The 12,899-nt window shown below is 41.3% G+C and overlaps 1 protein-coding gene across 1 annotated transcript; it reads left to right on the top strand.

Moving 5' to 3' along the window:
• Nucleotides 1–2,423: 2,423 nt before the first annotated feature.
• On the top strand, nucleotides 2,424–6,277 carry LOC109465376 (cubilin-like). Its single transcript, XM_019762595.1, has 6 exons — nucleotides 2,424–2,457; nucleotides 3,076–3,441; nucleotides 4,542–4,904; nucleotides 5,152–5,250; nucleotides 5,746–5,802; nucleotides 6,015–6,277. Exons 2-6 carry the CDS (start codon nucleotides 3,150–3,152, stop codon nucleotides 6,077–6,079), a joined length of 876 nt encoding a protein of 291 aa, XP_019618154.1. The 5' UTR covers nucleotides 2,424–2,457; nucleotides 3,076–3,149; the 3' UTR covers nucleotides 6,080–6,277.
• The last annotated feature ends 6,622 nt before the right edge of the window (nucleotides 6,278–12,899 follow it).

The raw sequence follows: 12,899 nt of genomic DNA, 5'->3' as shown, positions 1-12,899 counted from the left end.
GATAAATCACTCCGAACTCAAAGTAAAAATCAGCAGCTCGGGGTAGCGGCGTTCGCTGACATAGTATGGATGAAAGGTCCCTGGACAGGTCAGACAAAGTTGCCTAAATAGCACGTTGCTGCGTATAGTTATTTTCTTTAGTTACACAGTGAAAGTGTGCCATTTGTTCTGCTCTGTGAATCACACATAATAAAATGATTAATTATTGAGCTTCCTGCGTTTGTCACTGTTATACACCCAACTGTGGGTGTTGTACAGACATTATCAAAGATTGTCAGGGTCGACGAGAAATAGCATACTATCTTTGCACTAGCAATGACTACTATAATGATACTCGTGACAACATCTTGATGTTTTGACCGCAGAGGATGGATGCTGCATGTTTAGCATTTTCTTAAAAGAACAACCCACGTTTAAGATTTTATAACTATTAATATTAATATTAATATTAGGTGATCACAGATTGACACGATATGCATCATCACTAGCGTGGCCATGAGCTATCCTGTTCACAAAAATCAGGCGTTTCCTGCTAGCCTTGCCGCCAGTCCACATGTCTCTCTTAGTCTCCTTGGTCCCTGCTAATGCCACACCGACTTAATTTTATGGATGGCATCCTCTGAAGACCCCCCAACTAGTGTGCGCGGGCGAATAAAAAAAATTCCGGCCAAAAATAAAAATGCTGCTAAACCACAGGAATACAAAGCTGGTATTGTGAATTTGCGGCAGTATATAACGACGTATACGACAAGTCGGCTTTTTGCGGATCGGCACTGTACGGTATGTACTGAGTTCTTGAGTCGTGGAGCTTCGGTAGCCTGGGTGCCATCCTCCAGAGTTACCACCGGCTCCCTATTGTCACTAACTACCATGGACTACCCAGGCCATTCCACTACCCATTCTGTTAGGCAAACTTGATAAGCTTGGCTTTGACAGTGACGCCATGAAATGGTTTTCCTCTTACCTATCTGAGCGCTTCCACTGCACGTGCCTTCAGGGTCAACACTCTACAAAAACTCGGGTCTCCTGTGGGGTTCCTCAGGGAAGTGTTCTCGGGCCCCTACTGTTCTGTCTGTACGTTAACGACTTACCCAACGTCATTGAAAAATGCAGCATCCACATGTATGCTGATGACACAGTCCTGTACTACTCGGCTGATTCCGTGAAGGTCTGTGAAGAGACTGTCTCTATGGACATGAAGAGAGTTGTAAAATGGTTAAATGAAAACAAGTTGTTGCTACATCCTGACAAGACCAAATCGATGCTCTTTGGGCTCCCTCAGAAATTGAGGCATGCTGGGACATCCGTCAACATAACAGACGGTGTGAACGTATATAAGCAAGTTGACTCGTTCACCTACCTGGGCATTACTCTCGACCCATCACTCAGGTGGGCAGCACATGTGCACAGAATCACGAAGAAGCTTCTTAGCGGACTCGGAGCCATGGGGCGTGCTAGAGCCTTTGTTACAAAGGAAGTTCTGCGTACCATGTACCAGATACTACTACTGTCTCATCTGGAGTATTGCGCCACAGCATGGCTACCAAGTCTTGTACAAGGCAACAAGACTCTTATGTCACAGCTGGATAGACTGGTCAACCGAGCTGCAAGGCTTATTACAGGTCACAAACTCCAGGACCATGTCTCAGCGGTTAACCTGCGAGCTGAGGCAGGGATAGATTCTGTGCGCAAACGGACAGAAATCACAACTCTTGTCAATGTCTTTAAGGCAATTCGTGGTAGTGCGCCGGTGTACATGGCATCTCTGTTCAAGTGGGAGACTCCTCCAACATTAAGCGTACGGACTACTCGCTCAGAGTTAAAGCGTCTTAGGGACTACGACCCTCACCTACTCTTCTGTCCACCAGCAAGAGTCACGGCATACCGGAGCAGTCTACAGTACTATGGTCCTTACCTGTGGAACACTCTTCCGCTACAGCAACGACAGCTCCTTAGTCTCAGGACTTTTAAACAAACATTAGAAGCAGGACTTCTCAGGACTTTTAACACAGATCATTAGGAGCAGGACTTCTTAGGACTTTTATACAGGACTTCTTAGGACTTTTATACAGAGCATTAGGATTTGACACTCTTGATGTTTAGGATGTTGTAATTTTAGTAATAGTTTATGTAATGTATATTTGTTGTGTGTATTTTTATATGTATCCAGGATTACCTGAAAAGCAGGCCAAATTGGCCTGAGTTGTAATTACTGGTTAAATAAAATAAATTGAATTGAATTGAGGCCTAGAGTCAGGCCTATAACATGACTGACACGGCAATCATTGTATCAGGCTCATGATCTAGATATGCAATCATGCCACGGAGTCCTACAGATCTGGAGAGATATTCTTCGTATTTTCTTTCGAAATGGAACCGGTGTTTTCATTAATGGTGCAATTTTTCTCCGCCTTGCAGGGGTATCCGAAGCGCGGTGCAGCAGATCAAGGCCAAAATGTAAGTGGCACTCAAAACGTTTTTCCATCAGAAAATGTTACAACGCATTGCACTGGCCCTGGAGGAAAGTTGGTTGGATTTACCAGTGGTAGTAAATGCCAGGTAAGTCTGGTAATGTTTAGTTTATAACATTGCTGGATTTAACAAAGGCAGCAAGTAAAAAATCAAGTCCGATAATTTCATTTACAACCATTGTTAATTCCGGAAGAACTTGACTTTTAGTTACAAGTCTAGTACTGTTTACCACGTTTACCGACTTTACTTGCATTTACTACCATTTGTCAGTCCAACGTTTCATTGTGGTGTTTCATTTTGGAAATTCAACGATTATAGAGACATGGTACTCAAAATGTTCAGTATTAGGTGTGAGCAATGTACTTCTACACTAAGTAATTGTCATGTAAAAAATGAGTGAGTTTTGTATACTTACTTGTACTTGATTAGGTTTACTTAGCTTAGTCAGTTCTTCGAGATACTTGGCGGTCGTGGGCGCTTCTTTTTTGTATGCAAATAGGAATATATAGATTTAGAGTTAATCACAATGATCACTATTTCATACTTTATGCCATTTATCTTGAAGAAAATATTTTCTCAACCACTTATTTTTTTTCTTTTTAGCTTGCGGAAGGACCGTGTCTGCGTACCGCGGCTGGATCAAATCCCCGGGGTTTCCTCGGCCGTATCCTTCCGCCATGACAGAGGACGATCGGGTCTGCACGTGGACCATCCGCCTCCCGCAGTCCAGGGGCATCAAGATCACACTCTACGGCTTCGACTTGAACTTCGAACAGACCGGGGTCGGACCGACGAACGACGCGCTGCACATCTACATGGACGAGTCGTGTAGCAGTCTGCTGAGGAGTTACGAGGGAAACTTTACCGACGCCGACCTAATTCACATTCCCAGCAACACGGCGTGCATCAAATTCCTCAGGAGGACCCAGCAGAATTACCAGCACAACGGATTTTCCTTGGGTTATGAAGGTATATTGATTTTTTTTCTCTTCCAATCTGCTCTCCAAGATTGCCCGAAGAAGATTTACCTTAAACCCTGCTGTCAAGTGGGAGCGCTCCTGTCAGGGTATTTTAATAACACGGCGTTTCTAAGTAGGACTGATTATTAATCTACAGACAAATCACATGTTGTGAGGGTATGTCTCTTCACATTACTTTTATGACATTTCTTTAGACAACTACACGCGGATAACCGTGCTAGGAAAAAGCGAATGGATGTAAAGACACCGTAATTGACCTCAATGTGGCGCATAGATCTGTTCGCCTGGCTCCATAATTCCATTTTAAATTTTTGATATGATGTATTGTCTGCATTTATGGCCCATTTGGAGATTGCGAGGCAGCGTGCATATTGTCCTAATGCAATCTCAAACCGTGAAATTTACTTATAACATAAAACAATCATTCATAACTCCGTATGCTTTGCTGATGTGTAAAGCAAAATGATTATAAGTATCTATCTATCAATATTCATAGGTGAGTATGAGAATCAAACGTCTACTTAAAGTCATCTATTCGATTTGTTCTCACTCTGAATATGACTTATGACAAACGATCTTTCATAACTCTGTATATTTTACTGATGTATGCAGTAAAGCAATTTGTATTGACATATCTATCAATAGTCTTAGATCAGTGTATGAAAAATCAAATATCTTCTTTCCAGTCTTTTCTTTATTTATTCTTTGAATAGGGGAGGAAAAAACTTTTTTGCGCGACAATTATAGCAGGTGCAATGTATGGCAACTTGTACATACGTATAAGTTGGGCTATTAATAATATATAACAACTTTAAGACACTTTAATCTAATTCTACGAAGAAAAACGCAGTGCTGAACTCTAGTGAATACCGATGGGAACTGTTACTCACTGACAAGCAACTGGATAGTTATCTCAAAACTGTCAAACATTTTAAGTGGCTTCCACTACTTCTCCTCATTGACCGTATTGCATACCGCTGGAAACGTCTAATAGTTTTCCATCCAGTTGCTTGAAAAACAATTTACCTGTGTATCGTATTACCTGGGTGTCTAACCTTCATCGACGTAACTGTAGTATATGTTTTACAGCTGTAGATTCTAGCGACGACTGCGACAACAACCAGACAACCACGTTGGTGTCAGACGAGGGCTACATCTACAGCCCGGGATACCCTGTCACCAGTTACCAACAGGAGCTGAACTGCAGCTGGCACATCCAGGCCCGGCCCGACCAGACCGTGCAGATCACCTTCCTGGACTTCCAGCTCAGCTATACCTTCAGCTGCGACTTTGCCACGGATTACGTGCAGGTGTTCGAGCTGAACTCGTCCATGAACTTGAAGTACTGTGACCAGGACTCCCCGGCACCCTTCTCCAGCTACTCTAACAACGTCTGGGTGGTCTTCAAGTCCGGCAGGTGGAGGAATAAAGGCTTCTGGCTGCACTATAAAGGTCAGTGACGTTTAGAAATATATAATGGAATTCTTTTGTACTATAAAGATTAATGACGATTGGGAATATGTAATAGAGTTCGTTATTGCAAGTTCATACCTGATGACCAATTGCAAACAGACATAGGCTAGGAGAATGAGTACAGAACGTATTGAAGAATGGTAAAATGCACCTACGTTAGCTAACTTAAAGATAGACTTTTGTTGCTTGGTGATGATTAACACTCTAGCTTGTGTCCTGGTCCCAGCTAACACAGACGGTGTTCTGTCGGACGAACCCATCCCTGACTACCGCCAGATCGTGGACGAGTGGAGGAACTCAAACTCCGCACTGATGCCGTACGAAGGTAAACTCTCGGAATTCGCCCCAATTGGTATTGACAATCTCTCAGCAGATTTTATGGGGCAAGGTGAGTCTATATCGGCCGCCTATAACCATTGGCTTAGAAGATACTGCCTTGCCAATTTAATACTGTCTTGCAGCCACCAAAAGATCTTCTTGGATATCAATTGACAACTACGTTTTAACTCTTGTCCTGCTGGCTATTTTTCACAATATTTTTTAATAATTTCATGTCTTAATTAGGTCATAGACCCCTGACTTTTTGTGCCCTGCAGTGGCATAGTTACTTGCGCATTTGCTGCCTTTCACTGCCGTGCGATGCGTTGCACGAGAAATACCCCCAAATAGTACCTATACAAGGTGTTATATAGATGGTACTGAATGTGCAGAACGACATATGTTGGGCTCCTCAGGACATTAAAATACTGGTAAAGGAACACAACAAGGGAATATTGTTTCCTTGATGTTACCTTGTATCAATTCATATTTACTTCTCCAGGTAGGGAAAGGGGAGCAAGACCATGGCAATCTTATACCGAATCAAAAGGACACTTTGGTAAGTAATGGCATCGTCAAATTTTTTAACCCTGAATTGCTGCGCAAGGAATGCAACTATGTTGGATTTTCAATATTGAATCTGCCTTACAGAGAAGTTTCGGTGTTGCATGCAGTATAGCATTAACGTACATATAACCGGCACGAGTAAAGATATACTGGGCAGTAAGAATGATTGTAAGTGACTTTGTGGCTGATCTCTTTCATCTCCAGTGGCCATGCCGCTTTGTCTGGTAACACCGCTGGTGGTCACAGCCGTCTGGACTGCAAGATTATAGCTCTCATTCCTGACGTAGACGCAATGTATATAAATAATAACCTCTTTCACATTCTTAAGTACTACGTGGAGAAAATATGTCGTTGTATTTATGATCACAACCCATCATTATACAGGCCTATGCTCAGGCACCGTTCTGGATAGTCGTATCTAGAGCCGTGCTTTATCCAGAACTATGCACTAATGCTTAGGTCACATTTCCAAGCCGGGGCCCGGCCGGGCTGTTTGTATTAACGAAAAATTAACAATTCATATCAGGAATATACAGAAATAGTGCCCATGATTGTTGTTAAAAAAACTTTTCTGTTTTTTGTTGTCTTTTATATCATATTTTCCTTCCCAAATGGTGCCCGGCCGGGCCCCGTGTGGGAATTGTGACCTCAGCATTAGGCACGGTTCTGGATAGTCCACGGGTTGTAATTAGAACCCTGCTTTATCTAGAACCTTGCTCAAGCACGGTGTAGGTAAGTCCACCCGTATCCGGAATCGAAAAGGTTCGGCTTGTGTCCGTAGTTATTTCTACATGCTATGCATGTAGGAGACACAGACAAGAAATTATGAATCCCACACAGGTCCCGGAACAGGTTATCTCATTGCATGTCTGTTGCCTCGTGCTTCCCAAGCTGTTTGTAGATATTATATTCGTATGTATAGGTCTACTTTCTATTATATTATTCGAAAGGGACAAAGTATCCAAGTTTGTGTAGTGTGTTTCCTGTCCAACTTCGTAGTCAGGCAGCCTGGCATTGACCTGTGAAGACATTTCAAACGCCGAAGTATTGTCTGCATGCAAACATTTGTCAATGCGTTTACAATCCCAATGGCTGAGACTGTATACAAAACGTTTCGAGTCAGTTTCATGTATTGATTTTATTAGTGTCATTCAATTCTGCAATGTTGTGATGGAGGTGCAGTGCAATGTAGGTTTTGGATGATGAGGGTTTTCGTGCTTGCTATGTACATAAATGATGTCTGACCCGTGTTGAATAAAAGTGATCTGATATTATGATAAGCATTATCTAAAAAATGTTAATTTTGCACTTAAAATTGACAATATATCATGCAAACATATGAATGTCACAGAACAGAAACTGCGGGATCCTCAAGGCATACATCAATGGAAGCATGTCATGAGATATATGATTCGTACAAACAAACTTTTCGAAACAAACTTTTTTTCTCCTTCGATTTTGTTTGATCTTTAATTTCAACGGTGTATTTCATTTTCGTATAATCTTAATTAACATAGTCAAGCATCTTCAGTGTTCTTCCAACAACTTCTAATAAGTAAACGTTAGATAATGGAAAAAGTCCCCTGAAGATGAGGATGGGACAAGGTGATTGAATCAGTTGTGACCTGTAGAAGCCTATAATGTCATTTCAGGACATTTACCGACTAGACTGAATTCCTAGAACCGCATTAGATAATTCCAGGAAGGCGCTGGCAGACGTCTCTCTGGGTAGGGAGGATTCTCTAAACCTGTAATTTCTAGAGTCACAGACACTGCACAAAGACATGCGACATCAATCTCAGCCATTATGAGTCGTTAACTCAGATCCAAGGGTTTAGGATGTGCTTTTAGTTGGAGGAGAAGAAAGGTTCATCACTTTGGAGATGAAGGTGAAGGTGATTTTGAGATTAAAGGCGGTACAACCTGAATTCCATCAGCCGCAGAGTACAACCTGTGACGTCAGGACTGGAATAGACACGTGGCAGGAACCGGCCAATAGCAGACGCCAGGAAAGATGTGGTGTGTCTGATTGGAGATTGGTGGAAGTATGGCGATAATAAGGGGTTAATGCCCCGGCCCCGCCTCATCCTCGGTGTTTATCGTGAGATAATCCCTGGTCAGATGGGATAACCGCCGAATAAACCACAGAGTGTGCGTAGTTATTCAAAATAAGTTCAATAGAATATTCAAAATAAACTACAATAAGTTTTAACAGACAAATACTTCAAGTCTTAAACTACTGTTAGTGTTCTGTCCCCTGTGTAATGGTATGGTCCGAAAAGCGGTCGGTTATTCTAATAACCAACCACTTTTGAGGTTACGGCCTGCTAAACAATGGGAAATTAGCCGACGTCTTCTGGCTACATGATAATAGAATATATGCGATATATGATAATTCTATGCCTATTCCATGCTTTATCGTGAATTTGGCCTTTCATCCTACCAGTGAACCAATTTGCATAGTCTAGTGTGAGGCGCCAGACTGTGCGGCGATACTTTGTATTTTTATTTGCTTTCTGTTCCTTATCATACCCAGACTGTTTTGACGGATCAAAGTGAATGTGCCAATATCTGACTTACCGGTTCCCCGTTGCCCCACAGAAGTAATAGCTGTTAATGTCACAGTTGATAAACTTTTGTCAAGGTTGACTTACTTCTCTGCGTAATGCCCATGCCTACGCCATATGAGTCTTCGCCGAATCGATATGTGAGTGATCAAACTAGAAAAATGGAATGATTTGTCTCATGCAGTCGGCTTAAACAGCTTCTTCTTAGGCCATGTTGATTTGATTATATGGATGACATCCTCCGGGAGCCAAAAACTGATGCGCGCGTGCGAATAAAAAAAAGTTTTGCAAAAAAAAAAAGTTCTTTTCATTATGAAATCTACGTGGTCATGAGGGTTGAGCAAATGGGACAGAATATGGTTTGGCGAATAATCTAGTGTTCAAGTTCATTTCTTTACAATTTCGTCTTTTTCGTTTGATTTTGGCATTCTACGACATTGGTATAGTTTTTATTAATTTATTTTTGTAACTTATGGTATATTTTTGCTCATTTTGCAACTGTTTTGTACGATTTACAGTATGGTTGAAAACTTTTTTTTTTTGGAAACGGCCGAAAATTCATGCGCGCGTGGATGTCATCCATATAATCAAATCAACATGGCCTTAGGGAACCTGCCCGATTCTTCAATATCGGTAGAATACACAGTCCATTTCAGTCGCTTCAGTATCGGAAGAGTAGATGTAAGGATGTTGAGATGGTAAATGCTAGGTCTTACGAAGCTAGCATTGTCGACAACATTATGGAAATCATAATAGCCTATGGCATAGGCAACAAACATGCACTCATAGGTCGATTATCTTTTTGTTTCTTTGCGAAGTTTTTCCTAGCTTAGCCACCAGTCCTTGGGATTACCCTTATAACCTAGTATATAGATTGCTGCATCTGGTCTTTATACTGAAGCACTTGAATACTGACAGGTAGATATTACTCTAGATGTTGGGTAATGACCGCCATCACCGCGTTAATATCAAACTGGTTTGTCATTGATTTTATATCTAATTGGCTGGCTGATCACCTCAAGAATAAAACCATAAGAAGTATCATGTATAAATAGCAAAGTTCTTTCTATCACAACCATTTATTTTTCAAGCCAACGTTTCGATGTCCTGCTGTCATCTTCATAAGGGCAATTCTGACTGGTTTACTGTGCACTGACACTAGATGTGACTTGGTGCATAGTGCACTAACATAGTGCATAGTGCGAAACATTTGCTTGAAAAATAAATGGTTGTGATAGAAAGAACTTTGCTATTTAGTCGTTTACCAACCTGATGAAATTATTTACGGAGTATCATGTATAGTTCTATTACTATACATTCAAGATCTACGTTCGAAAATTTACCCTCTGACGCGTACACGGCCGTACGCCTGCCTGATGTCAATACCATTTTATATGCAGTACATTTTCGATGGTATACCGTTCAATATAATTTTACGGTCATGTGGTTTTTACGATTATGCGCTTACAAATGGCAGCAATTGGCTCTGAATTAAATGCGGATGATTTGTTTTACGGACGTCCTTCCGTTTGTCACTTTCCTTCCGTTTAATGTAGTTTAACCGCGACAAGATTCGCGTTCTGAAGCTTTGGTTTTAGTTTGTTTTTTCATACGTTTAAAAAGAAATTAGATAACATAAATAACACAGAAGAAAACGTTCCGAGAGCGAAGTCATAAGGCTTCTTTAAATGATAATAGCAATAATAAGTGGACAGTAAAATCATGATCAAATAATAAGTGATAACATACAAGTTAATGATAATAATGAAAATAATTAAGATCTCATTCGACTCTGTAGTGACGTTTAATTCGAGTCATAAACTTGATGAAAGGCAGGAGTTCCTACATGCCCAGGCTCTGGAGTGTAGCAGGCTCCAAGGTATGACATCAGGCAAATGCAATGAAAAGTTTTTTGTCACCTTTTCTGTACTATTTGTGACCTTATCGATTTTAAACGGATACTTCATTTACGAATTAAAGGTACTAAGGTACCATTGTAACGACATTAAGACTCTACATTCTGCAACAAACTTCTTGAAATCGAATGAAAAATATTGTTATCAACCATAAAAATGGAGATATTAAATGTAAAACATTCCCATGCAGGGAGGTCTCGTCGGCAATCTTGGGGAAAAGTTATCCACCCAAAGTCATTTCGGCAGGCCGTTAATTGAAAGTGAAATTGAAACTGATTGAAGCTGACTCCAGTTGATCCACTTACGGTAATCTTCCCCGCGAAGACTCGGCCAAAAACAACCGGAATCCCCGCGGTGCCGGGCTGCTCTTTCCGCAGAAGCGGGAAGGTGTACCGCCGAGAGTTCCCTTCCCGGAAAGTGTAATCCCCGCTGAGAGCGAGCTCAGGTACAAATTAGCGGCTGACATTTTCCGGGAACGCGTGAGACCCTTCCGCATGATAGACTAAACATGCATATTATCATATCATCCAACACATGATGTGTTTATATGTGGAGTAAATAAGAAATCCCCCTGTGATTATGATACCAGTGTGATCATTTGTGACGACATAATGTAGTTAAAGTATGACCATCCTAACTTTGCCATAAATGTGGTTATGTAACACTATACACCAGCTATACACCGTTAGAGACCTTTGCGCATGGTAGACTAAACATGCATGTTATCATATCGTTCAACACTTGATGTGTTTATGTGTGGAGTAAATAAGGAAATCCCCTTTTGATGATTATATCAGTGATTATTTGTAACGACGTAATCTAGTGAAATTATGACCATCCTAACTTTGCCATAAATGTGGTAATGCAACACTTACACCAGCTATACACCGTTAGAGACCCCTCTGCATGCATATAATATCATTCACAGCATATGATGTGTTTATGTGTCGAGTAAATAAGAAAATCCCATCGTGATTAGTATATCAGTGATTATTTGTAACGACGTAATCTAGTTAAGGTATGACCATCCTAACTTTGCCATAAATGTGGTAATGATAACATTATCCAAGAACTGATATCTATACGTTCGTCCTTTTCGATGTAGTGCATATTGAAATATCGAAATATCTTAAAATACTGTATTGCATTTTATACAATATACACTATCAAATCGATCTTCGGTATGATTGAACAGTCCAAGTAGGAATCGTGGTAAGAGATCAGTTGTTTAGAGACAGAGACGCATTTTTATCAGCACAGCAAGGCTGGTGATCACTTGGTGAAGTCGTTTTGGTCTTTCTTTGCACATGGCTGATTCTTTGCATATCAACTGGTTTACAGAGTTTGATGGATGCACCGCACCGTAATAAGCTGCATGATTTAGCCTCCACAGTAGAGCAACTCACACCACACAGTCTAACCAAATCTGTTCTACCACAGGGGCTACCAGGCTGTAACATTCACACAAACAAACAACTATTTGAGGCACTTGAAACATTTATTTCCACCACAAAACGTTTTGATGGTCCTTCCAGTCTGAAATGGAAGAATGTCGAGAGAGTGGCCTGAGACTGAACTTGCCGGAATACTCTAACTGACTTGTGTGCTGGAAGTCTAAGTCTAAGCATGAGTAATAACAAGCCATCTAATCAACAGTCACACACACACAGAGCTCTCCCGGATTTTGCCAGCACAGCAGCGACACCTTTCGGATGAACAGAATCCAGTGGAGTTCCATACAGGCTGACGACGTCAGGTAGGTTCTTCATGTCAAGATTGATGGATAGTTTGTGTTTATGAATAAGGGGCAGAAATTAGTACCCATCATTTACACAAAGTTTACCCAAACAGGTTTCACGCTGAAAGCTTCTTTCCAAGAACAACATCACTTTGGAATAAGCTACCGCGTGGTTGCTTCCCTTATGAGTATAACCTTAAACTCTTCAAGTCTATGGTCAACAAACATCTGTGCTCTCTGGCTGTTCTGTGACCCAAAACATTTTAAAAGGTTCCCATGAGCCTTGTTTTGTGGTGACTCATGAAGTAAATAAAAAAAACCGGTTACATAAGAAACAGACTGGTCTAACCTACCACACACAGCAGCATTCGCAGTGGTTACATCCCCTGATGTAATGTTCCATACAGGCTGACATACAGGTTGCTCATGCCAAGACTAATTGATGGATGGTGATTGTAACTGGAGAAACTAGGTCCCGACGTTCATCCGCACAAAGTATGACGCAGATGTGGCATATGTGCAGTCAAAGGTCCAACTTTAGAACGGCTGCCCAATATTTCTTAACGGCCACTGAAGACGTCACTACCTTTTTATCAACTACTAACAGTAAAGTATTTGTATTCTCATGAAATGCCAGACGCGCTTCTGGTGGGACATTTCCGTGCGTGAGGTCCTGACACGGTGTAATAAACGTCTAGGACTAACGTATGTGTCCTCAAGCAGATTCAATAGGCGACGTCATTAGAATCACTCCGCATGGAAATGTTGAAAATACTACTTGGACTCTTCATGACCCCGCAGTGGGGATGCTTGAAATATATATTACGCAGGAGACTACTTTTAACTACATCGTCAAAGTCTACTGCCG

This window comes from Branchiostoma belcheri, unplaced genomic scaffold (assembly GCF_001625305.1).
Source record: "Branchiostoma belcheri isolate BF01 breed outbred unplaced genomic scaffold, Haploidv18h27 scaffold15, whole genome shotgun sequence".
NCBI lineage: Eukaryota > Metazoa > Chordata > Leptocardii > Amphioxiformes > Branchiostomatidae > Branchiostoma > Branchiostoma belcheri.
The sequence above is the reverse complement of the archived record's forward strand: the minus strand, read 5'-3'. Positions and strand labels throughout refer to the sequence as shown.

What these genes read in the sequence shown, in the direction of transcription:
- LOC109465376 (XM_019762595.1), top strand. Translation starts at nt 3,150, where the DNA reads ATGACAGAGGACGATCGGGTCTGCACGTGGACCATCCGCCTCCCGCAG. An exon ending in CTTCTGGCTGCACTATAAAG is followed by an intron (nt 4,905 to 5,151) that starts GTCAGTGACGTT and finishes TCCTGGTCCCAG; the next exon opens with CTAACACAGACGGTGTTCTG. An exon ending in CGAATCAAAAGGACACTTTG is followed by an intron (nt 5,803 to 6,014) that starts GTAAGTAATGGC and finishes TTTCATCTCCAG; the next exon opens with TGGCCATGCCGCTTTGTCTG.